Genomic DNA, 27,253 nt, shown 5'->3' on the forward strand with positions numbered 1-27,253 from the left:
TAACAATATTTTTATCTTTTGCTTCCAAATATGGTTTTGTAATACTAAAGTTTTCTAATGAAGATGGCTTAGGGGTTGGAAATATAAAAACAAACCAACAAAAACTAGATTTATCTGAAAACAGAAAGATAAAGGATCAATTTTAGAGAATTTTACCAATGGCTTAGTTCAAAAGACCTTTCCTTTCTTTCATTAATGAATACTCTAGCTTCCCACACAGAATTTAAAACTTAATTATACTCAATCAAATAGCTCCAGTAATCTTGGGGAACCAAATATATATAGAATAAGTATAAAATATTTTTTAGAACAAGTTTTACCTCATACCAACAATTTTATTGGCATTAACTAAGATGACATGAACTGGAACCTCAGAGTAACTGAACTTAAACCCCCTATTAAAAGGACTACTCTTGCTTTCCCCGTTCTAGGTGGTACTTAGTTTCTTCTTTCTTCCCTCTATTGGGTAGAGTTGAGTGTGGCCTTGTGATTTATTTTTTATTTTGTGATTTATTTTTTATTTAAGCTGAGTGAGAATCAGTTATGAATTTTTTAAAAGTTGATTTTTTAAGACACTAAAGTCCTGCTCTCAATTAAGGTTACAATGTAAAAAACAAAAACTGTGCCTGTGTGTGTGTGTGTGTGTGTGTGTGTGTGTGTGTGTGTGTGTGTGTATTTGCCCAGGGGTTGGGAGCTGGGGATTGGGGAAACAAATGAGAGATATTTTTTAAGGCCAACATTTGGAAATATTAGTCATTTTCCCTTTAGGGGCCTAATTTGAACCTGTATAACGTTATTGCTTTTAAAGAAATCTAGGTTCCTTTATCACTATTTTGTTTTCAAGTATAAAAACTAACTACATATAAAATTGCTAATACTGCTCAATTCAAAGACTAAAATGTGAAAATGTAGGCAAAATATAAATGAATTAAATTTGAAAAGTCTTTCAAGTAATAGAACAACAACCTATGGAAGAAAATCCCAAAAGTTAAAACTAAACTCTGACTTTACAGAATATACTGGCTTTTCCTTCCCAAGTATTATAATTAACTCGCCCTGAGTATTCTCTATTCATATTTTCATATTATTTCCCTAGATATCTCTGACCTAAAATAGGAATTGATATTTTTTCCCAGTTTCAAAGATTTATTTTTAAAGCACTGAAACGCTTAACATATTAATCAAACTACTCTTAATCACCCAGACATGGATGTGTAAATGTACAGGTAAGCCCGAAGACAAAGTTTTTAAAAATCAGTGCCTTTGTATATCCTCCTCTTAATGTTTAAAAGCCAAATACTTTGAATTCTATTTATAGATGCTGGAATTCTCCTTCCTTCTCTCCTACCACTCTTTGTTCCTCTGTGGCTCTGAATTTGAGCACGAAAATAAATATATTTATGCTGTTGTTGACAGAAAATTTTACTTATATAAAAGGAGAGGCTACATCAAAATCCACTAAAGCTCAGTTTGCAATAAGGTCTCATATTAATAGGTTCATCAGAGTGTAATAATATTATTTCTTTATAGGGCTAAAGCATTTTCATCCTGTGGAGGAGGCAACCATGGTTATAACAATGAGTTTAAGAGCATGGAGGTAACTTACTGCTTTTTTTTTAAACAAATATTTATTAAGCACCTACTTTGTGACAGACAGTGTTCAGGACTCTTGAATACCTTTGTGAACAACACAGATAAAGACCCCTGCCCTAATGAAGTTTTCATTCTAACAGGTGGATATAGACAATTGACATAACAGAGCAATGTATGGCTGGTATGTTAGGAGATAAGTGCTACGGGAAATAAAGAAAAAGTAAAGCAGAGTAGGTGGAAATTGGGGGTGTTTTGGGGTGACATGGGGGCAGGGTGCAACTTTAACTAAGATGGAGATGGTAAGATTCATTGAGATGACGGCTGAGCAGAGACTTGAAGAAGGTGCAAGAATTAACCTTTCAGGTATTCAGGGGACAGGTGTCCAAGGCAGAAGAAACAGCCAGTGTCAAGGGCCTAAGATGGGAACGTGTCTGATATGTTGGAGGTGAGAGAACTTTTGTTAGGCTGTTAGGATATTAGACCATGGCTGCCACTGATTGGAGAGGAAAGAGGGAGAGTTAGTTTGATATGTTAAATTCAAGGTATTTATTAGGCATGCAAGTGGAGATGTTACATATAGGCAATTAGAGAGTCTACCTAAAGGGATAAAAAAATTGAGTTTTGGGTATATAAATTATTTCGAAGATATGTGACTAGATAACATTCTCAGGGATTGAGCGTAGGTGGAGAAGAAGAGCAAGTACTGAGCCTTAAGCACTTTTCCTTGAAGAGATTGGGAGACAAAGAGTTACTAGCAAAGAGACCTGGGGGTAGAGCCAGTGAGGGAAGAAGAAAACCAGGAGAGTGTGCTGTCCTTGGAGCCCAGGGAGGAAACTATTTGAAAGAGCCCATGAGTAAAGTGTAGCCAATATTCCCCCCTCAGTAAAGCTTCATGATTTTGCAACCTGATTGTCTTATCTAGTTCCATTTGTCACACACACACACACACACACACACACACACGCCCCTTTCCAAAGAAAGAAAAATGTGTTAGGCTCTATATGAATATACTGCCTCTTAACATTGTCATGATGAATTATATCTCTTTGTAAATACTTGAGAAGTTTCTGGAGACAGCATCCTTCTCTATTAATTAGGGTACTATTTGATAATTGAGTTAATTACTGCAAGAAAAACCTATGCTTCCAATTCTTTGCTGATTATCTTGGGAAAAAATATATATGTATATTTATATTCCTGTAGCCTGAAAAGAATTGCCTATCCGTGTTTGATACTGTTCTTCTAGATATTTAGAATCTAAAACAAATTGGATCTGTTATAAATAATATAAAGTTACCTTTAATTATTTAAACATAAATAAAAATATTTAGGTCTCTTCATCCTAAACGTAAATGGGAGATGTCCTTGAGAAATGAGTGAGCAAGTATAAGTTGTGCAAAAATATTTAATGCTTAGAAATGTCAACATTTTTTGTCATGTAGTAGTAACATATGTGAACAATGATAAGAAAGGAGTATAAAAAGAATATATGATGTTGTATGATGAATTTCTAATTTCTGTTGTCCAGATGTTGTAGAACTGTGCGGGCATCGGTTGTCCAGTGTTGCTTGTATTCTCCTAGTCTGTTGACATAGGAGGTGCTATGGAAGCAGGCGGATTTAGAAGTAAACACAGTATGGATTATATTTGATTGGACTTGGTACAACATCTCAGGTGGAAATGTTGCAAAAATCATTTTCGAATCTGGAAAGCAGCCAATATTTTACGATAACTATAAATGGAGCATTTAAAAATTGTGAATCACTATATTGCACACCTGTAACCTGTAATATCGTACAGCAAATGTACTTCAATAATAAAAAAAACATACTGTTAAAAAAAAACCTGGAAAGGAATTCTTAAAGAGGCTTAAGATACAAATAGAAGAGCTGTTAGAAAAAGAAAATTGTGTCTCTTCCAACATCTGTTTTTGAGATTACATGGCATCTAGTAATAGGTGGACTATTACTGCCTAGGCTATCTTTCTGGCACATGGACCCAGTTTTAAACAGCAGACTGAAGTTGAGCCATTTGACAATATTGAAATCTATAACCTAATGTGCGGTAAGTATACCTATTAACTTCAACAATCATATATGAATTGAGTTTTAAAAATATGAATTTTGAAGCTGGTGATAAATTGAATCCCAGAAGTAGATGCTCTGTCCTAAGGAGACGGAAAGTAGAAAAGATGAGGTAGAATTATTTACTATTCAGAGTTATTTAGCGGTCAATGTGAGTTCTTTTCATTTTGTTTTGTTTTAGTAATGATAAACATTAGACCCTGGGAGACCAACTTTTCTGTTAGTTACTACATGAAAATTTAATTTAATAGAGCTTAGATAAATAAAATTACACTTCCAACTTTTCAGAGCAGGGATAACAGCAAAATCAGAAGTATTTTCTTGTAATTACAGAGAGAAAGCTTCTGCAATAAAAGGATGGTAAAAAAGTCCTATTTGGATCGACACATTACACTCAATGTTAAAAAACAGTAAAGAATTAGAGTTTTGGGGAATCTAACCTACCTTCCTGCCTATGTGCTTCCCTCAGACCACACATCATTTAGCTAGGCAAGGCAATGAATTGAGTTGCAATTTCACCTTTAGCTACAGGAATTTGGGAACATAAGTACACTCACAGTTGTCACTCTTCATCTTGCCACTGGCCTGTGGTAATTGAATGTAACTTAGAGACCAAAGAGTATCCATTTAAAAAATAATGTGTTGTAGCATTAACTTAAATTCTTTGTTCCCAAGCCTGAGTTTATGGTCAGGGCTACTGGCCCTTTCCAGGAAAGGTTTAAAAAGAACTAGTTAGGATTGCAGTTCTAGGAGAGATCTCTTTGGTAGTCCTCAGCAGGGACTTACAAGGTTATGTTTGTGCAATATTTGTATGTTCTGTTTTTATAGGAAAAACTATAAAAAGTTCTCTAAATTTTAAGCAAAATTCACTAGTTTAATATTTTAAAAGTATCTGTACTTAGAGTATTTTCCTATAATTAAATAAATATACTACAAGTAAGATTGTAAATTATTTAAGTTCTTTAAACTTGTTTTTACTAAAAGTGTAGCTTTTTTATGCTAGAAAACCATGATATACTTAAGGCACAAAGTGATCATTTAAGCAAAGATGCTTTTCTCCGGAGGAACAGAAACAGTTCATAAACACTCCTGTGGCTCATTTACAGCAACTGTTCCTATTTTCTAGAAAGACTAGGTATGGAAATTGGGAGGGGAGGGGGAAGCTGCTAAACTGAATGGTGTGTGCAGCAGAATTTATTAAAGGAAGTGAACACTAAGTGTTTGTTTTCTCCCATCTTCCGCATAGATGTTGTTGCCTTCTAATTTAAAACTACTTTGAATTTAATTTTTAAACAGATCTTCTACACATTCAACCAGCACCAAACAATGGTACCCATGGTAGTTTAAACTATCTTCTGAAGGTGCCTTTTTATGAACCATCTCATGCAGAAGAAGTGTCAAAGTTTTCTGTTTGTGGCTTTACTGTTCCATTGCCCACAGATACTCTAGGGTGTTCATGCCCGGAGCTACAAAGTGTAAGTAATAACTTCATGTATCCATAAGAATGTAAAGGGGCAAACTCATCTATAACCAGAGTAGCTAACAACCAGGTTTGTGTTCTAGCTCAGATATTTACTAAGAGAATATGTGGTTTCTCTGAACCTTATCTGGAAATGAGAGGTCCATTGTAAGATTAAGTATGTGAATATGTTTTGTAAGCTGGAAAGCACTATTTGGCAATTGTTAATCCACGGTGAGCTAACTGTCCGTAATCGTTCAAAACAGTGGAATCCTGGGGCTCTCTTTGATTTCCCTCATAAACCATCTTTCTTACAGCTTAAGAATCAGATGGTCATACTCGGTTATTTCAGAGCAGAAATAGCCCGCGGGGGCAGGGACTGAGATCTGGCATCTGACACACCCACTAGGGTCGGTGCTGCGGAGTCTGCTCAGCAGGAAGCCTAGCATTTAAAGTGGAAGGTATTCTTCTGGGTAGTAGTGAAGAACCCTTTGATGAGAGGACGCTTGGAGGCTGTCTGACAGACAGTCAGCATTGGGAAGGTCTTTTTAGTGGATCAGATGCCCAGCTGAGTTCAGCAGCAGGATTTCAGATCCCAGGAGACTCTCAACCAGGTGAGATTCCAGTGCTAAGAGGCGTCTCCCAAAGGCAAGCAATCAGAACAGGAGCTCAGAATGCAAGGACCAAGCCCCGCTGTGAGAATTAAAGCACATGGGTGGGGCTGGGATATCGGAATGGAATTGGAGCCCACTATCGGGACTCCATCAAGCTAAAACTAATGTCGAGGTGCATTTGATGCCAAGTCCCAAGGGTGGCTGTAAAGCTAAATAAACACCAGCTGCCTCAGGTAAGAATTCTTAGAGCCAGGGGTCAGGGAAGGCTTTCCATTCTCTGATCCTCAAAATAACATCATATCACAGAAATAAATGCATAAGTAAATTACCAACCAAAAAAGATTTAAAGGGGCAAAAGTCTAAACTTTCCAGTAAAAATCAAATCCATCCTGAAAATCAGAGTAAATGTGTGGGTTTCCTACTGCTCCAGATAACCTCAATGGAACCACTATTTAAAGTAATAATAATAAATATTATAAAGTGGGTGTTTTCTTCCCCACTTTAGAGATAAAGAGGGTTCCGAAAAGTTAGGTAAATTGTCCAGTGTCACAGAAGCTCAGTCTGTGTGACTGCAAACCCCAAGTTCTTCTTTGTAAGGAAGGTCCCTTCCTGCTCAGTGTGGTCCCAGGATCAGCTTCTGCATCACTTGCAAGCTCATTGGAGATGCAGAATCTCAGGCCCCCCGAGCTTCGGCTCACACTGAACCAGAATGTACATTTCAGCAAGACTCTCAAGGGAGTTTCGTGTGTGTGTGTGTGTGTGTGTGTATATATATATTAAAGCTTGAGAAACCCTGGGATGTTGTCATCCCAGCTTAGTAATTGATTCCAGCTACGGTCAGAATGATCTGCCCCATCATCAATTACATCTTTGCAGACTCCCACACAAAAAATGTATTCCTGGGAGTAGCAATGTCTCTATATTTCTGAGGTAGTGGCAGAACTGGAATTTAAACTCAAGTTAGTCTGGCTTTTTTGTTCCGTAGTAAAACATTCATGTGACTACTGCAGAAATAATCTTGATCACCTTTTAAAACATGTGTTGTTACTATGATTCACTTTCTCCCCATCTCCCACGTTATCTTGCAGAATGCTGACATTGAACGCGTGAATCAAATGCTAAATCTCACCCAAGATGAAAGTAGGTCAATAGAAAGCATGTTAAGTCTTCGATGTTTAGACCTAACAGAATACCATATTGCCTTTTGGAGGTTCTCCAAAATAAGCTTACAGGTTCTTCTGAACATAAAGATTTTCTTGCCAATATACAAGAGGGAAAAATGCCCCAGATCTAATAACAACAGTAGCAGCGTGGAATAGTTATGATGGTCTCAAGCACTCAACAATTCCTTGAAATGGTGGTGCGTTGTCTACAGTTCCCTATTCACTTTTTTAGATGTGAAGAGACAAACTGCCTGGGTTTAAGTCCTATGTCTACTTCTTCCCCTCTGTGTAACCTGGGCCAAATTACTTAACCTCTCTGTGCCTCAGTCTCTTCTATAGTAATGGTACTCACCTCACGTAGTTGAAAAGATTGAAAGAGTTAATCCTTGACATGTACACACTGCTATATTTAAAATAGATAACCAACAAGAACCTACTGTATAGCACGGGGAATGCTACTCAATATTCTGTAATAACCTAAATGGGAAAAGACTTTGAAAAAGAATAAATGCATGAATATATGTATAACTGAATCACTTTGCTGCACACCTGAAACTAACACAACATTGTTAATCAACTATGCTCTGACATAAAATAAAAATTTAAAAAAAAGAGCTAACCCATGGAAAGAATGTAGAACAGTGTCTGCCCTGGAGCAATATTATTATTACCTGTTATCCCTTTTATTTTTTACTTTAAAAATTTTTTAACTGAAGTATAATTGACATATAACATTTTATTAGTTTCAAGTGTACAATATAATGATTCAATATTTGTATATATTGCAAAATGACCACCACAATAAGTCTAGTTAACGTCTGTCCCATACATAGTTATAAAAACTTTCTTTTTCTTTTGATGAGGATTTTTAAGATTTACTCTCTTAGTGACTTTCAAATGTGCAATACTGTGTTATTAGCTACAATCAACCTGTTATCTTTCAAGTATTCTTGTATTGAGCTCTCTAGGCCTGTTTCATCATTGTAAAATGGAAATACCTACTTTTAGAGTTGTTACGAAGACTAAATGAGTTAACATACGTGTGGACTTAGAATGGTGCCTGGCACACAGTAACAGTTCAGTAAATACGTTGGCTGTTTTGACAATCTTCTTATAATCTACTGAGTGTTATTCCATGGCATGAATACCCTGCACATTTTTTAACCATCAGTAATTGGTGGAATTTAGACTAATGGCAGATAATTAAAAATGAATAAATACAGTAGGCATACTTTTAATAAAATTCCAATTTCTTTCCTAGGACAATTACGAAAGTAAGTCATCTTTGTTATAAAGTATGTGCTTTTGATTTTAAAGTTTTATCTCTTTGGATATGTCTTGTGAACTGTTAGCTGTTTAGCTAAGTAATTTATCTAAGCCTTAGTTTTATAATTTATAGAATGGAATAATAACACCTACCTCATAGGGTTGTTGTAAGACTTAAAAGAGGTTAAATATGTAGAATAGTTATCAGAGTACCTGGAAAATAATAATCCATCAGAGATGGGTAGTTACTATACATAGAAACATTTGCTAATTTTCACAAACATTTTAATTTTATGTTATTTTTATTTTAGTAACAACAACAGAGAAACTAAATTTGCCATTTGGAAGGCCCAGGGTTATACAGAAGAACAAGGAACTCTGTCTTCTTTATCACAGGGAATATGTCAGTGGATTTGACAAAACTAGCAGGATGCCCCTTTGGAGTTCATATACAGTCCCTAAACCGGTAAGTTCCTGTGTCCATTGATTCACGCAGGCTGGAAAGAAATTGTAGTTCTTTACTATACTAAAAGTTGAATTTTGATTTGCAGTAGAGATCCCAAAGGGAGCTCAATGGACCTGTGGCTTGTATTGATAAGACAATGTCCCAGGTTTTACTTACAAGTACTTGTAGGTGCTACATGGGTGCAAAAGAGGAATACATTGTGTTTTGCCTGGAGAAAGCAGAGTGTTTACAGGCCAATTGGTTAATTGGTATGGCAGGTAGAAAAGAAGATTTCAAAGAGAAGCAACAGGAAGTACAGAGGCACACATTTCATTTGGTATTTCCCAAGTATATGGTGGGTGCACCTAAAAGGTGATGGTAACTAAGTTATAAAGGGTTTTGTTATTTATTTGATTACTTAAAAATACTATACTATCTGCTGTGTACCATGGTAGGCACAGTAAATACAATGTGAATAAGATGTAATCCTTCCCTAAAGGATCTAGTACTCTAAGAAGCCAGGCTAGACTTACATGTATAGGTGTCCTATGTTACAGGTCTCTGCAGATTGAGGTTGAGAATCCAATTGTTCAAATCCTCTTACCTCTTTCACTATCTGGCAAACTCCTTTTCAATTAATGTCACCGGGACAATTGGCTACCATAAGAAAAAGAAATATTAGATCCCTACTTCACACCACATACAAAATTAAATTGATGGTGAATTTATAGACCTAAATGTGAACAGCAAATCCATTTTTCCTTTGTGTATATCTTTATGACCTCAGGATAGAGAAGGATTTCTTAGGACACAGAACAACAACAAAAACAAAACTTACATAGAGGAAACTGATTAATTTACTACATTAACATTAATGTGTGACCAAAAAAATGAAGTTATGGGTGGGACAATATATTTGCACTGCATGTAAGAAACAAGTGATGAGTATACAGAATACTAATTAGGATCCGGAATAGCTAGTAAATTTCTACCAATAAACAAGAGAATGGCAAGCATCTTAGTTAATAAATGGGCAAAGGATATGAACCAAGCAATTGAAACTTATTAGCAATCAGGGAAATGTAAATTAAAGCAAAAATCAAAGTCTGCCAAAAATCAGCCCAAACACTCCTTCATGGCAGGAATGGTTTTATTTAACGTATCCCCCGGCACAATACCGCTGCCCAGTAAATGGTTATTGAGTGAATGCATCAGATAAATTAATCCCAACCATTATTTTTAAAGAACTAAAGATGAAGCAGTACTTCCAACCAGAAGGGTAAATAAATAATCAGGAAGCTGTTTCTGTAGAGAAAAATCTTAGTATTTTATATACAAAGATTCTGATGACAAACCCCTACCTATTACTGTTCTTGTTAAGGGTACAGATCTTCCATCTCTTTTTATGGAAGGGAAATGATTGGTTGTATCCAGTTTATTTACTCTTCTTGTTCCAATTCAAGATTTCTGGAATAAGCATATTTTCCCACTACTAATTATGGCTTTATGTGTTCTGAAAGTCAACTCTCCCGCTGACAATGGTTTAATTGTGGTCAGTGGTAGGAGAGCACTAATGTTGTTTTCCAACGTGAGCAAATATTTTACAAAGTTACCTGAGTTCATATGTATGGTTAATGGCAACATCACTTTCTTAATATGCACAGTGTTCAGTTGTCTGTGATTTTCTTCAACATGCTATGAAGCGCACTATGAAACAATAATATGAAGTTATTTATTCCTTAAAATAATTTCTATTTTGGTTTTGATTTTGAGAGGGGCAGTATATTCAAGGCCAGTTTTATTATTCAATTCTCTATTTTGAAAAGTCCAGGTACCAGGGATTATGTGGAGTTAAGGGGAATGTTTATGTGTTTAATACTTTCTCCTGCTGTCTTGCATTCCTGAATTTATATGAGCTTTAACGGAAACCAAAGGCAGAGAGATTTCAAGTGGTCTCAGACTAAGAGTTTAGTACAATTCTTTTTTTGTTATTGTTTTAAAACTAGCTTCTTTGTTACCCAAAGTTCCTGTCCTTTCAGGATCCCACAGAACTACTTGTGTATTTCTCCTTCCATGTGAGAGGATGGAATTCTAGCAATTTTCTGCTTTCTAATTCAGAAATTGCTCTGTTAGTATGTCGTGGTTCAAGAAAATTACATACAAGGATGTTTTGAGATTCACATAGAAATGTTGTAAATTAGCTCTGTGTCTGAAAAATCAGACTTTAAATAAGCACTTTTTGGAGCATGGATCCAATTGGCTTGTGTCTTTAAGTTTTATGGAACTTTTGTTTTCCTGTGGTTTTGGTGGGTTTTCTAATTGTTGTTGTTGTTATTATCTCAGAAGAGTTTGGGGGAAGTAGCTGTGATTTGAAATCACGGTCCTACAGCAGTTGCTTCAAAACCATTAAGGTTGATCAGACTGTATAAGGGTTTTGCTTCTGGCCCTCCTCAGTAGGAAGATGAGAATTGTTTTTTATGTTGTTAGGTGGAAAATTAAAAATAATAGCAAGAATTACAATTATTTAGCGTATCTAATTCAGAAATTGAATATGAAGTCGAAGGGCTTTTTCAGAGAAGAAAATCTAGTACACTTTGAAAAATCTCCCATAACTAAATTTTTACAAAGTCTTTTTTGATTCTAAAGCTTGTTAGCACTGATATTGTAAATTATGACCCAAATGTGTTTTGTGAGTCTTTAAAAACTAGGGACATTGTTGTGTGTTGCAAAAGGTTTTTTTTTGTTTTTTGAACTATAAGAAATATTTTTCCCTATAGAAAAAAATCACAACCAGAAAAATAATTTAAACGTGTATAATTATCCTTACCATAAGGCAAGATCACAATTATCCAATCTTCAAATAAATATGTTTTAGCTTTGACATTCAGTCTACAGATATATATAACTTCAATAAAAATAGTTTTATCCCTTGTTTAAGTTCTATTTTGTCTCCATGCCAGACTAGAAATGAAAGTATCTCACTTTCCTTTCTGTGCTTATCATCTACTTCCCTTGAAGAATTTTGAGAACTAGAGTTCAGATTTCATCTGAGTGTCTGAATTCTATTTATTGTTTTCCTGACTTTCTATCCCCTGGCTTAAAAAACTCTAAGGAACTCTGAACAGATGGAAGGATGAAACTATTTGTGTGTGTGTGTGTGTGTGTGTGTGTGTGTGTGTGTGTTTCTGTAGGGGAGTGGTGGGGTAGTAAGGTGGTAGTTCACTATGCCTTTTCTCAAGAGCCCAAGATTCAGAAATGATGTGACTATACCTCCCCTCCATCCTTCTAGAGAGCTGCCTACTGCATGATCTCACCTTTATAAAGGAGGCCATATCCTGTCTTTCCCAGTCTTGATGTATTTATATTTGGGGGTTCAAGTTTGATATATAAGAAACACATCTAAGATTTTCAGTTAGCAGAAAACGTGTAACTTTTTTTTAGTACTTTCTGACTAAATACATCCTGGTCCTTTTCTCCCAACCCAAAGTCTATGCCACTTTGAGAAAACAGTAAACATTTTGCCCAACTGAATTGTTTGAGCACAACTTCCATAGCTGCAGGCACATTAAAATTACAATAAACTTCCCTCCTTAAGATTTTTATAATTTTAACTATTGAATATAGGCACTTCGCTTTCCTTATATTGTGGAAAATGCATCAATGACTGCATTCATATATTATATATTTCTTGAAGTAAAATGGTAAGGTGTGTGGTAGGAAACATCAACTCACAATATTCTGGGTGTCTATAGGGCTGACTGGGTTGGCTGTCAATCTCCCTAGTTCTCCCAGTTTGCATCGTCTCTATGTGCCCCTTTACACCAAGTGAAGAAACCTGGTCATTCAGAATTGTTCACTATATGTTTCTGAAAGAATATAAACAAATGTTTTTAGCTTTCTAGTATCTGCACCAGAAGGAGAATGAAATAAATGATGGGAGCGGATACACTGCATCTAATACTAATATCTTCATATTTCTTGGTCTACTCCTTGTTTTGGTGACTATATCACTGAGGAGCTTCCTAAGAAAGGAAGAGGAGAAGATACATATTTGAGACTTTGTGCATCTCAAAATGTTTTTATTCTATCTATATCCTTAACTGAGGGCTTAGCTTTAGAATTTTAGAAACAGTTTTTCTTCAAAATTAATAGGACATTAGACTTCTAATGTGTTTATATGTGCCTTCCTTTTTTCCATCTCTTGTCTTTACTTCACTTTTTGAGAAATATCTGCAATTTCATCTTCTAGAGCTTATTGAAAATTTTATTTCTGCTGTCATATTTTTAAATCCCAAGAGCTCTTTCTGTCATCTCTTTCCTTTTTAAATGCTTTCTGCTCTTTCTCTATGGATGCCATACATACTCTCATCTCTTTGAGAAGTGAGTTTTCTTCTGCTGTCTGTATTGTCTCTTTTTCTTCTTGGTTCCTCTCCCCAACCCCAATGCATATCTGGTGGTCCTTGGCTGTCAGCTCATAATTTAAGGGTGAGGCACTAAGCTACAGGGCTGAGCTTGCCAGCTGATAGGCTTCATTACAGGTTAATCAGGAGGAGAGCCAGACATTTTGTTGGGGACTCCCAACTGTATCTAGTTTTCTTTTCAGGCTGGTTTGTTTTTCAAAGAAAGGACACTTCTCATGTGAACCAACATACACCGGCGTGATGAGACTGGAGGGAATCTTACCATTCAGTGCACAGATTTTAAAATTTAATTCCATTGCTTTCACCTGCTTTCCAGGGTGCCTTGTGTCCTTTAGTCTGGTTGTCTCTTTGGATCAACCTCCCCAGTGAGTAAAGCTTCTGTCTGGCCTCTTTTACAGACTTTCAACCTATCCTCTTCTTTCCAACTTTACATACATCCCCTGTCTTTAGGAGACTCCAAGTTCTACGCTTCTGGTGTTCTACAGAAGGAATCAGTTTCTTTGAGTTTTTCCCAACCAGAGGCTCTTTGTTATCAGTGTTTACTGGTTTACCAAGTCAAGGTTACAGTAGTAAACACATATGCTTATCTGACTTCCAGTTTCTGAAAATTTCTTATCATCTCTTATGTGTCTTCATCATTACTGTTCTTTTAATGGGATTTCAGAGGGGAGCAGAGGTAAATGTTTGTGTACAATCAAGTTGAGAAGTTTACTCCACTGCTGTATAGTGTTTTCCAACCGGAGTGTTGCAGCATGTTAGGCGTACATCCTCTGCTTGTGTTTCCCCTCATCTTCATCTCCTTCCTGTCCTATATCTCATCACGGAGCTCTCCTGCCTATGAATGTAGCACACAGTGTGTGCTGCCTTTTCCTTTGTGAATTGATCTTGTACATTTTATTTATTTACTTTTCCCCAGCTTTATTGAGATATAATTGACATATAACATTGTGTAAGTTTACAACGTGTACAGTGTGATGATTTGATATGTGCACATATTATAAAATAATTACCACATATGTTGTAGACACCATAGCTAATTTTTGCTTTTAGCACAATATAGTGAATAGAGGAAGAACATTTTAATTTAATTTAATCTTCTTTTTTATAAATTATAAAATAATTTTTTAAGAAATATATATGTTGTGGGCAGTAGAGGGCATATAAATCGAAATTTCTGAAAAAATTAAATGAATAGCAAAATGTTTACATACTCATAATTGTATGCCCATCAAAGTATAATTATGTAAATACTGTATTACCTTAAGTACTTACGCAGCACATTTATAGATGCCTGCTAGTAAATAAACTATTGTATTAGTCTTTAAAGTTGCAAAGAAAATTATAAAAATATATTCCTATATTTCAAGATGAATAAAGCATAGCTACAAATTTATTAAAGTCCCCAAATTAAGTAAATTTATACAACTACAGCTTCTTTGAGTTAATCTTAGGTTAATGAGAAGTTCTTGCTCAACTGAAGAATATTATCCTTAAGTCATATCTGTATTTTGAAAATAGTTTATATTTTATTTTCAATTTTTATTTGCAAACACAGTATATATCACCACCTAAAGTTAGAGCCTGAAATAGATTTGGGTTTTTAGCAGTAGCTCCCATTATCCCTCTGCACTCAATTCAGGTTTTAACCTGCAAATATTCCTTTCCAAGGTGTATTTGATTTGCCCTTCCCATGTCCCTAACCAGAAGGGAACCACAGAAGAAAACATTGCTGAAGACATCCATTTCCATTGCTTGCGTAGACCTGATTCACTAACAAAATAAGAAAAGGTTAAATGAAAAACATTCTAGGGAAGTTACAAACCAAGTAAGGCGATGGGTGAGCCACAATGTGGGCGTCATTTTTTTTTTTTCTTTTCTCTCTTTCAACAGGGAGACATATCGCCTCTTCCTCCCACTGTCCCAGACTGTCTGCGGGCTGATGTCAGGATTGCTCCTTCTGAGAGCCAAAATTGTTCCTTCTCTTTAGCAGACAAGAATATCACCCACGGCTTCCTCTATCCTCCTGGTTTGTATAACTCTTTTTTAGAGCAGCAGCTTAGAAAGCCCTCATCAGCTGGATGTGGGCATGTGCCCTAAACATATGCTCCCCACCAAAACTACCTGCTTGGGCTGAACGAGCTGCCCAGGAGGCTTCCAGTGATTGTGGACTGGCCTGGAGAAGTGCAACAGCTATAATAAAGACTAATAAATTTTGCACTGGGAACCACACATCAGCTCTAATCTGGCCCAGATGTTCAGAGAGTTTGGCAGGTTTAAGTTTAATTTTAAAACTGAAGATTCTTTGGAGAGGGACACAAGCGTCTAAAAAAAATTTTTTTTTTTCTTTTTTCTGGTGACTGGCCAAGCTAAGGCTTGCATTGAGAATGCCGCTGTGCCTGTGAAGACAGATCAGGCTGGAACTGGGGCCTCTCGCTCAGGCTGTATATCCAACAGCTTTATGTGGATTAAGCGGCTGAATAAACTTGAAATATTTTTTCAGGAAGCTTCTCTCTTGGGAATGTAAAAAAGCCAGTGTGATTTTTCTAAAACCCAAATCTCTTCTCTGTTCAGCAGGGATTGTAATTTCCTTGATTTACTCATGAGATTTTCAACAATTTCAGCTTCTGAGAATGGGTTTTCTCCAGATATTTGGCTTCATTTTTCTGGAAGCCATGACCAAAGAGGTCAGTTTAGAGATTTATAATTTAGAGGTTCTGAGATTTATAGTGGGGAAAAAAAGGCCTAGTGAAAGCAAGTAGCACATCAATGTAAAATTCCTAACAGAGAATTAGGATAATAAACTGATATATCTTGTTACAGTATCTAGAGACAATTAGAGCGCCACCAAATTTATGTAAACCTTAGGATAAACCTTAAATAGCTGCAACATTTTATTAATAAAAAATTTTAAATTGGCATTATAAAATTGTATCTGTTAAGCCCTAAGATATTGGTTGATTTATAAATGTTTGTCTTGACAAGGAAATGAAATGAAAAACTAAACAGCTTGTCTCAAAAAATATTAAGGATTGAATGAAACCACCTTCTAACTCTCCATTACAAATTGTTAGCATTTCCATTATAAGCAGATTCTTATGTTTCCTGAAAAGAAGATAATGTTATGTTCATTGACTTTACAACTTTCAAAGTTTAGTTTAACAAGTAGAAAAGACTTGTAGAGGATCTGAGGACTGTGAGTAGCATGTGAAATCTTAAAGAAAAAGACACAAAATCTTGCTTCTCCTTGCCTTTTGGTTCCTATACATTGACCTTTCATTTGAGTATTAGTTAAGGTAGCCAAGAGTAGTTTAAATGTAAAAAACATTATAATAAACATTCATAGGCTTGCAGCAGTTTAAATCCTCACAATATTTCAGTGAGAGAGATGCCATGAGACAAATGAAGTACAGAGGGACATAGCGCTTTGCCCAAGTGGGTCAGCTGGTGGGCAGTGGAGCTGGGATTCCAACCCGGGCAGTCTAGTTCCAGAGCACACAGGCTCAGCACACACTCCTCTAGATGGCAAGTCCATGTGTCTTCAAAGCCAACCATTTGTGGTGCTGTCAGCAGTCTTCATTGAGTTAAAACCCACTTTCTTAAGAAAATTTTACTTTGGAAGAGTTATTTATCATAGCATCATCATCATCATCATTATTATTATTATTATTATTATTTTTGCGGTACGCGGTCCTCGCACTGTTGCAGCCTCTCCCGTTGCAGAGCACAGGCTCCGGACGCGCAGGCCCAGCAGCCATGGCCCACGAGCCCAGCCGCTCCGTGTCATGTGGGATCCTCCTGGACCGGGACATGAACCTGCGTCCCCTGCATCGGCAGGCGGACCCCCAACCACTGCGCCACCAGGGAAGCCCATAGCATTATTATTTTATGTATATTCAATAATGATGCTTTCCTATCGGTATTATATATTTTTTTATATAATATATATATATTATATATATATAACTATATTATATTATAGTTTTCTAGAGACTGCTGTAACAAATTACCCACAAACTTGGTGGCTTAAAACAACAGAGGTTTATTCTCTCAAAGTTCTAGAGGCCAGAAGTCTGAAATCAGGGTGTTGACAGGACCACGCTCCCTTTGCAAGAGAGAATCTAGGGTAGAATCCTTCTTTACCTCTTCCAGCATCTGGGGGTTCCAGGTGTTGCTTGGCTTGTAGCTGCATCACTCCAGTCTCTGCCTCCATCTTCGCATAGCTTTCTCCCCTGAGTCTCTCCTCTTCTCAATCCTCCTTCTCCTTGTAGGACACCAGTCACTGGATTTAGAACCCACCCTAAATCTAGGATAATCTCATCTTGAACTTTTAATTACATCTGCAAAGACACTATTTTCCTACCTATCACATTCAGAGGTAATGGGGAGTTAGGACATGGACCTACCTTCTTGAGGGTCACCAGCCCACTATAGGTATCAATCAAATGCATAAAACTGCCTGCATTATTGATGACTTCCACTGGAGAGTGCTTTGTATCTCTGTGTTTTGTGTGTTAATAAATTTACATTAGTATGTTATACTAATGGGCCTATTATGTGGAATGTCATACTTTCTCTTATAGCTAGATTTAATAAAATTCATTTGTTTTGCAGCAAACGATAGAACTTCTGATAGTCAATATGATGGTTTAATTACAAGTAATTTGGTCCCTATGTATGAAGCATTCAAAAGTAAGTATATACTTAGATTATGAATTTTAAAATACCCAAGTGACTCTTTGAACTTCTAAACTAAACACATCTTTTATTGCAATTTGTTTCTGTTATCAGCCATTTTGTTGTAATTTTTTTTTTGGCCGCACCTTGTGGCATGTGGGATATTAGTTCCCCGACCAGGGATTGAACCCGTGCCCCCTGCAGTGGAAGCATGGTGTATTAACCACTGGACCTCCAGGGAAGTCCCTGTTCTAATGTTTTAAATATTGAAACAGGAAGGATGTCTAACGTAAATTCTTTTTAACTTACTTCAACTTTGGGTGACTTGTTGCTAGAATTTTGATAATTTTTTAATCCTAATTTTACTGTAAAGAGCTAACCACAAAATAAAATTTTACTGATACTCACCATAAGTAAATGAAAAGTGTTTGTCCCTAGAGTCACAATTAATAAGGCAGTATGTGTGTTCTGACCATTTTTTAATACAGTCCCCAAAGCAACTCAGCCCTAGGGAGGCATTTGGAGACATATTTAACTGTAATTTCGAGACTGTAACTACATCAGCAACAAAAAGCTATCATGGGTGTGGCTGTTTATTTTTGTTGCATAGACTATTTTGCAGTATTACTCAATGACCACTGACAAGTATTAAAGCAGAATTGGATGCTATTTAAATGTACCTGTTTATAATAGAAAATATTTCCATGTTCAATACAGGCAGACATTTTTAACGCTTTATTCTTTTATTTTTAGCAATGTGGAATTACTTCCATAGTGTTCTTCTTGGAAAACATGCCATGGAAAGAAATGGAGTCAATGTGGTTAGTGGACCAATATTTGATTATAATTACGATGGTCATTTTGATGCTCCAGATGAAATTACAGAGTAAGTAATTTGAAACAAAATGGACTTTTGATTTGGCAATAGGGTATCATAAGGGGAAACCTCAATATTTAAAATTAAAGCTCAGTATTCTAAACATTACATAACATATTTATATAGAGATGCAATTGTTGACTATTTTCAACTAGCCTATCTAAATATTTAGCAAAAATTTTATATGGCAAAGATTTAAACTAATAGGCAAAGAAAAAAATGTCCAGGAATAGTTTAGAAAAAATTTTATTTGGAAAATTTCTAAACTAATGTGAAAGGGAAAACGTGGTTTTGTCAAGGTTAAGGAGGTAGGGAAGACTCACTGTGCTATCAGTAAATAGAGAACCAGTTCAGCAATAAATAAAAAAAATCAAGAAGTGACTATTCAAAATACTGCCCAGGGCTTCCCTGGTGGCGCAGTGGTTGAGAGTCCACCTGCCGATTCAAGGGACACGGGTTCGTGCCCCGGTCCGGGAAGATCCCACATGCTGCGGAGCGGCTAGGCACATGAGCCATGGCCGCTGAACCTGCGAATCCGAAGCCTGTGCTCCGCAACGGGAGAGGCCACAACAGTGAGAGGCCCGCGTACCGCAAAACAAAAACAAAAACAAAATACTGCCCAATATTTTGGATAGTGGATGATTCATAAAAGTATCTCCCAGGAGATAGTGTAGGCTTCCTATAGAAAACTAGTCCTACTAAACTGTACATCTTTGGACTAAACCTGGTCATACATGTTGCTAAGAATTACTTTTGAACTCAGCACACAGGAATAGAGAGTTTTAGAAGTGTCATCCATGATTTCTCTTTATTATCAAAATGGACAGTACTGAACTCTTGTACTAAGCCTAGATTATGTAAAGCAATGATTTATACTCATACCTTCTGATAAGATAACATTCATCATCACTAAGTGTGTGGCCTTAAATTTTGTTTGCCTTGTCCTTATTTCAGTGTTTATTGACCCTGTCTTTCACCATTTAATAATCCTAGCAAACAATTTGATAACACTTTACTCCATGCTAGGTATGCTTCTAAGAATTTACAGATACTTCATTTAATCTGAAAAACATCCACCTGTTAGATTCCATTAGTTCCCATTTAGAAAAGGAAACTGAGGCACAGAGAGGTTAACTAACTTGTCTAAGTTCCACAGCTAAGTAGTAAAGCCAGAACCCAGACAGTCTAGGTCTGATTCTAAAGCACAGTAATACATTACTACTTATACCAGTTCATCTTCCTTTTAGTGGACTCACACTAATAGCTTACCTTTATTTTGCATTTGAAACTTTTAAAAGCACTTTCATGTTTGTTATCTGAGACTAAAGGACTGTCTTATCAGTTGTATGGATTTGTCCCTGTCTATGCTGCGAAGTTGGTAGCATAAGAAAACCTCCATGTTAAAGTTGAGGAAGGTTAGAAAGTCATAGACTATTAGAGGATCCCAGCTCCTTCATTTCCAGCCCCTACTCTATTAGGAAACGTCACTGTGATGTATAAGTCAACAAAGCTAGGAGGCAGAATACCATGCTCTGCTTTTCATTGTATTTTAATATTTTCCCATGATGCTAAAATGACCAGGCTTGGACTTCTATAATCTTGATTCAGACTCATTAAGGTTTAAAAATGTGTGGTAAGATTTTGTATTTTCTATTTATTTACTTTCTTTTACTATAATTTTACTTTGACATTTCTTTAAAAATATAAAAAGACATTTCTAATCTTCAGAAGCATAAGTATAATAACATCAAATCTTTTCAATTATGTTTTTAGATATGTAGTCAACACCAGCGTTCCCATCCCAACACACTACTTCGTGGTCTTGACCAGTTGTAAAAATAAGAGCCAAACCCCCAACGCCTGCACTGGGTGGTTGGACGTCTTACCCTTTGTCATCCCTCACCGACCTACCAACGTGGAGAGCTGTCCCGTGAGTATGCTCCTGGAGAGGCCCTGGGCCCTGAGAAAATGATTAGTCAGAGCTCACCTGGGCTTTCATAAAAGTGGCTCTGACTACAGTATACTTTTTGGTGTCTCATGGGTTAGAGTTGTAGTAAATATGACCTCAGTTTTGAACTTTTCCTTAGACTGTTGATCTCTATGTAATTAATATCGATTTAAACATGTATATGCTTACATGAACATGTGTTTATATATGCATGTCATATATTTTGTTTAGATATATTTTATTCACATTCACTAATAAGGAAAGGGGTTGTATCTTATTAGGCTTTTTATTCTGAATGCAAACCTTAAGGTTCTGTCCCAAAGTTGGCACTAAATTAATGTTTCTTAAATGAATATATAAATATAAAAATTCCATCGACTTGAAACATGAGGTCTGAAAATACATATATATATAGTATGTATATATATGTGTATATATATTTACCTAAATACGTATATACATATATGTATTTACAAAATAAGTTAGCTCGAATAACATCCCTTTTTTAACATCATGAATTAGGCCACCTCAAAACCTTTTGGATCAAAGCAAATTATATGTAAATAGTTACTTCAACTTCATATATGTTCTTTATAGAAAAACATATGTATTCTGGTAATTGGGTTTTACTGAAGTCATTCAGCTAATATATTGAATACCTATTAAGTAAACATTATCATGATAGAAGCTTTTTAGAATGCACCAAGGAAGAATACATTGTCTCTGCCCTCAAGGAGTTCATATATAACTTTGATATATAAATGAGATACAGACACATAAATGGGCCAGTCGATCATATAAGAATTATTTTAAAAATTAGAAGTAAGAGACATTACAAAGTTGGGATTCATTGTCAAATACTGTTGTAAGTATTTAGTGTTTCAAATTCAAAACACTTTTGGCTGGAATAACAAATAAAGGTTACATAAATTGAGGTGGGAGTAGGGCTGAGCCCTGAAGGATGGGCAGAATTTGAACAGATTGAAAGGATTAGGAAGACTCTTCTGTGGAGGAAATGAAGAAGGGAGGGACTTGGCAACTGGCTGGATGCAAGAACCAAAGGAAAAGGGAGACTCAAAGCTGAATCAGAGATTTTAAATGCAGGTAATTAGGGGGAAAAAAAGAGGGAAGTTAGGAATGAGAACTGTTTTGGCAGGTAGGTAGGATAATTAAGTGTAGGTACATCTGGTTTGTAGAAATGGGTGTTCACATGGAAAATCCCATGAGCTAGTAGAGATGGAAGTTAAAGCTTAGATTCTAAGCCAGGTTGGGATTCATCTCTATTCTTTCATCTGTTCAACACATAACTGCCTTCACCATACTGTGTGCTATGGGCAATACACAGATAAATCAGACGTGAATTCTAGCAGAAAAGGCTCATAGTCTATCACTTAGAAGCCTAGTAAAATAAAAGAAAGAAAAATAAGTGGCACAAAGAGGGACAGATACAATGTAGTAGGATTTCAAAAGAAAAATACTTTCTGGTAAGGAAGGCTTGAGTCTTGAAGATAGGATTTGAACTTGAGTGTTGAATGGTTGCTTTCAGTGACTCAAGATGGATGGCAAAGTTTAGAGGCTAAGCAGCGGGTCACTCATAGTCCTAGAATGAGGAAGAGTTTCCAAACAAGAAGCTATCAGGAGATGTTGCGTAGTTGAATCTCTTCCTATTTGTCCTGTCAGAAGTTTATTTAGTCGAGACAAGGGGAAGCCATCATTCTTCACTTCCTCTTCCAGTGGCAGACTTTGGTGACTGATAGGGTGTGGTGCTCTTTTCCACTGAATCAGGAATAAATAGTTCTTTATCATAGAGGTTCTAGATAGCCATTTTGGATTGGTTAGAATGGGTGCGAAAAGAAGAAATGATTCGCTATCCCTGGTCTAGGCCCTTATTGCCTTCTATCAGGACTTTTGAAAATGAATTTTAAGTAGTTTTACTGTCTCCTGTCCTCCTCCCCTTCGCCTCTGTATTTCACTATCAGGTTGCTCATCTTCAAATTGAGTTTTTCATGACGACATCCTTTCTCATCCATTTGATTGTCTACCTACCCTGAATAAAACTACAAAAATAAACAAACAAAAATCTCCCAGCCTGTACTTAAGGCTCTTCACCATTTACCCTCAGTTGACTTTGCAGACCTAAGTTCCAGGCGAACGGAGGTTCTTGAAATTACTTGAACACCCCTTGATTTTCCCTACCTCCATGTGCTTGCTCATGCTCTTGTCTCTTCTAGAATGCCCTTCTTTTCCATCTGCTAAAAATTCCACCTACACCTCAAGGTAAAGTACAGATGATTTGAAGCTTTCCCTGAACATCCAATGTGGAGATGATCTCAAAATTAACAGGGCATCATCTCTATTGAATAAGACATGATCACTAATAAATTGGACATATTCCAAAATTTTAAGGAATTGGCAGTATAGTAATCAGACTATGATATCTATAAAGATAACAATGAGGCATAATATGATGAGTATGAAACAAACTTAAACCAAGCTATAATTATAAGAGAGATTGTGACATGAATAAGATGTGACTGTCAATTAGATATAGGGAGGGAAGAGAGGATAGAGCCAAAGGTGACTGAAAATTTAGGTGTGATTGGCCAGGAAATATATAAGACAATCAGTTGTTTTGGGAAGGATACATTTGCTGTTGGTGGTCTTCCGATTAAGAAACTAGTTGAGGGCTTCCCTGGTGGCGCAGTGGTTGAGAGTCCACCTGCCGATGCAGGGGACACGAGTTCGTGCCCCGGTCCGGGAAGATCCCACATGCCGCGGAGCGGCTGGGCCCGTGAGCCATGGCCGCTGAGCCTGCGCGTCCGGAGCCTGTGCTCCGCGGTGGGAGAGGCCACAACAGTGAGAGGCCCACATACCGCAAAATAAATAAATAAATAAAAAAGAAACTAGTTGCATATCTAGGAGGGTATGTGAGAAGCAGTATAGAATAGAACGCAAATGCATGAGTTTTGGAGTTGGATATCTGGGTTCAGTTACTGATTTGGCCTCTTTGGGTAAACAACTGAGTGTCACTTTCTTCAAATGTATAAAAAACTCACCCCCTCATGATGTTGTTTTGAAAATTAAATAAGATATTTCATATAAACCCCTAAGAATTCTAAATACATAGTAAGCAAATGGTAGCCATTATAAAGAAATCACATTTTATTAAGCAATTACATTCTAAAGTCAACATAAAGTGAAATTGTTTACAGATAAAATCACCCAGAATCAAATCACCCACAAAGTACTGTACATACACAAGCTGTACCCTAATAAGTGCAATTCAGCCAACATTTCCACCAGCATTAGAAGAGGTAATTGTGCTTTAAGCACCCAATGAAATAGGCTTTCTTTAAGCGTCATGTTGTATGAACATTCTGCACTTTTAAATATTCTAATCACTGAGTGGGGGGAAGGTACTCGCACTATAAAATGTTTAAGGGAACAGATACCAGTTGTCGAAATGGTAGATTCACAATTCCACCTCACACTTGATGTAGGGAACTAGATTCTTATTTCCTTATATATCTTCTGTCTTCCATTGTTCTTCCATCATTTCTTTCCTCCTCCTTTTTCTTTTTTTCCCCTCAACTTTGTATGGCTGAATTCCTGTCAGATAAATGAGAACACTACCATAACTCCAAGTGACTATCATTATTGTAACTTAGCATATATTGGAAATGCAATTGGGGGTACACGGTTGTACTGTAAATAGAATTAGGGGTAGACAATACAGGTATGGAACTTGGAAGAGAACAGAACTATAGAGATAGATTTGGTATTAAAGCACGGGAGTGAAATAAAATTTCTGAAGGGGAGAAAATAGAGAGAAGAGATCCAAAGATCAGATGGAGGAAAATGTCTATTCTTCCAGGATAGAAAAAACTAAAGTCAGCTGAGGAAACAGAAGGTGTCATCAAACAAGTAAGCAGAGCTATGGAAGACAAAGAAGGAACTTTTAGAAGCTTGGGGTAATAGCTAAGTGAAAGGTCTACAAAAATTCTACTGTTAGGTCATCCTTGACAAAATGGTTTTGTTAGTGTGATGGCAGTGATAATGAGACTGTAAGTGAATAAGGAAGAGATTAAGGAGGTGGTTAGGGGAGAAAAATACTGAAACTGGTATTGCCTCAAAAAACTAACAAATTGAGTTGTATTTTAGGTGTATACAATACTTCTATTTATGTAACAGGTCTAATACATATGTAATAAACCAACAAATTATATATATATATAAATCTAAAAGCATATATTTAAATATGGCTCATAAAAACTTGATATACACAAGGCTTTTATTCTCTTGGGATGCAGTGGTACAGCTAGAGCAGCTGTTTACAGCTGGCTTCTGTTCAGATTGGTTGGTGCTGGTGAACTATCTGATATGGAATTGCTTGAGTATCACCCCTGCCTAGTTATAATTATGTTGTACTTAAGATCATTTAAGTACATTTCATTTCATTTAAGATCATTAAGATCATTTCATTGCAGTTTTAAAAAAGCGAAGACTGTCAGGTGTTCCCTAAACATTCAGTTAGATGGATACCAAATAAGCTGGGAGAAAATAGAGTTATAAAAGCCATGGGGGGGAAACTTTATGAAAAACGTCATCAAAACTATTAAATGTTACTAAAATGTGAAATAGTGCAAGCAAGAAAAAAAGACTGAATTGGATTCCCATTAGAAATATGAGTTAATATTAGTACATCACATATTTATTTTAAAAAATAATAACTCACCTCATGAATCTCACATGGAGAAATACTTCAGAGGTTCAAAACAGTGGTTTTGTCTTATACTTCCTCTGGCTCAAATAGTAGCTGCCTATTTTAATCTTGCATATTTAAAAAACAAGTGAACCAGTATGCTGAAGTCAACTGAAAGTCATTTAAGCAGACTCATCTAATTAAACAAACTTGTAAACTTTCTTACTTTTAAAAAATTTAACTGGAAATTTAGCAATATCATATGAATATCAGGAAATTAATAAATAAAGAATAAGGAATTTCACAGAAATCCATGGCTCTAAATTGTTGCACTAACCTTTATAGATACAGTATATATAGTATAAAACATTTTTTTTACTATACTATTTATTATACTATTTTAAACTATACTGTTTTTTATATGTAGTTAAAAACCTATTGAAAGTCAAATGGCCAAGAAATATCTGAAAAGGTACTCAATATAACTCAGGGTAATAACACTTAAACAGGGATAAAGCACTATTTCACTTCATGGTTTGGTAAGGATGTGGGGAAATGGGGATTATCCTCCATTGCCAATGGAACTATAAATTGGTATAAACACATTGAGGAGTGCTAAGTTGAATATCTGGTGAAGTTAAAGTTACATGTACTCTATGACCCAGCAATTCCATTTCTATATCCTAGAAACTCATGTTCTTGAACACAGAAGACATGTGGTAATTTATCATGACACTATTATTTATAATGCCAAAAATACTAGCAATATGGCAATGAAAAAAATAAACTGTGCTACCACAAACCATAGCTAAAAACAAAAGACTTAACTAGATCTAGATATTTCACTATGAATAGATTACAAACATGATATTGAATGAAAAAGTAATTATAGAATGCCACTTACATGATTTCTATAAATTTGAAAACATAAATCAATGCTATATATTGTATACTGATGTGCAGTAAAAGTGTAAAAACACAAACTGGATTCACACTGACTCATGATAACGATTAACTCTGAGTAGAGGAATGTGGGGACTTAACTTCATCTTTAATGTCTCATTTAAAAAAAAAATTGTATCTGAAGTAAATATAAAAATGGCTGTGGGCTTCCCTGGTGGCGCTGGGCCCGTGAGCCACAGCCGCTGAGCCTGCGCGTCCGGAGCCTGTGCTCCGCAACGGGAGAGGCCACAACAGTCAGAGGCCCGAGTACCACACACACACAAAAAAAAGCAACAACAACAACCAAAAAAACACAGGAAAAAGGACAACTTCTAAGTTATAAAAGATCTTTCTGTTAATGAAAAATCATGCCCCAGGGAAAATAGTCTTTTGTTTTTCTTTTTCAGGAAAATAAACCAGAAGCTCTTTGGATTGAAGAAAGATTCAACGCACATGTTGCCCGGGTCCGTGATGTGGAACTTCTTACTGGGCTTGACTTTTATCAGGAAAAATTACAGCCTGTCTCTGAAATTTTGCAACTAAAGACATATTTGCCCACATTTGAAACCATTATTTAACTTAATATATAAAACAACTTTGGCAAACTGTAAATGATTTTTTCTGCTGAAGAATGTAAAAGTTTTCTATTTTTCCTTGACTCCTCTAAAAGCCATGTTGTATAATTTTCATTATTCTCTTCTCTTCTTCATTTCAATAAAAATATATTATTTTAAAGTTACACTTTTTTTTGCCAGAGATTGTGCTATGTTGTTCCTTGCTTATTATATTTATTATCTCACTTATAATCCTGGGCTATATTTTTCTTCCCAGCATTATCTAAATAGAAGGGAGAGTAGGAGAAGTAGTTCTCCCTTTTGAATCAGTTCTACATCAGTTTTGTTATAAAACTTTTTATACTTGGCAATCAGGCAATATTTATTAAAATAAAAAGTACACATTACCTTTATTCAGTAATTTCATTTGTAAAAGTGGTGTCAACAGATATACTTTGCAGAAATGCATGAAAATATCATCTTTTACGAAGACCAGAAGGTAACCTAAAAG

At 36.0% G+C, this 27,253-nt stretch overlaps 1 protein-coding gene across 3 annotated transcripts in view; it reads left to right on the forward strand.

Annotated features, from left to right (window-relative positions):
* Positions 1–26,856, forward strand: part of ENPP3 (ectonucleotide pyrophosphatase/phosphodiesterase 3) — a 64,553-nt gene extending 37,697 nt beyond the window's left edge. Inside the window, exons 16-25 of one of the 3 annotated variants that reach the window (XM_029224318.1) lie at positions 1,531–1,597; positions 3,570–3,657; positions 4,974–5,152; positions 6,839–6,890; positions 8,491–8,645; positions 14,936–15,071; positions 17,657–17,734; positions 18,473–18,605; positions 20,370–20,526; positions 26,596–26,856. In XM_029224318.1, coding sequence (XP_029080151.1) covers positions 1,531–1,597; positions 3,570–3,657; positions 4,974–5,152; positions 6,839–6,890; positions 8,491–8,645; positions 14,936–15,071; positions 17,657–17,734; positions 18,473–18,605; positions 20,370–20,526; positions 26,596–26,766 — 1,216 coding nt within the window. In that variant the 3' untranslated portion in view covers positions 26,767–26,856. Of the gene's footprint in view, positions 1–1,530; positions 1,598–3,569; positions 3,658–4,973; positions 5,153–6,838; positions 6,891–8,490; positions 8,646–14,935; positions 15,072–16,765; positions 16,795–17,656; positions 17,735–18,472; positions 18,606–20,369; positions 20,527–26,595 lie in introns of those variants that run through there. The other 2 variants (XR_003793754.1, XM_029224319.1) reach the window with 2 other exon arrangements.
* Positions 26,857–27,253: the final 397 nt, after the last annotated feature.

The sequence above is a fragment of the Monodon monoceros genome, unplaced genomic scaffold, assembly GCF_005190385.1.
Source record: "Monodon monoceros isolate NGI ecotype Baffin Bay Population unplaced genomic scaffold, NGI_Narwhal_1 Super_Scaffold_15, whole genome shotgun sequence".
NCBI classification, from domain to species: domain Eukaryota; kingdom Metazoa; phylum Chordata; class Mammalia; order Artiodactyla; family Monodontidae; genus Monodon; species Monodon monoceros.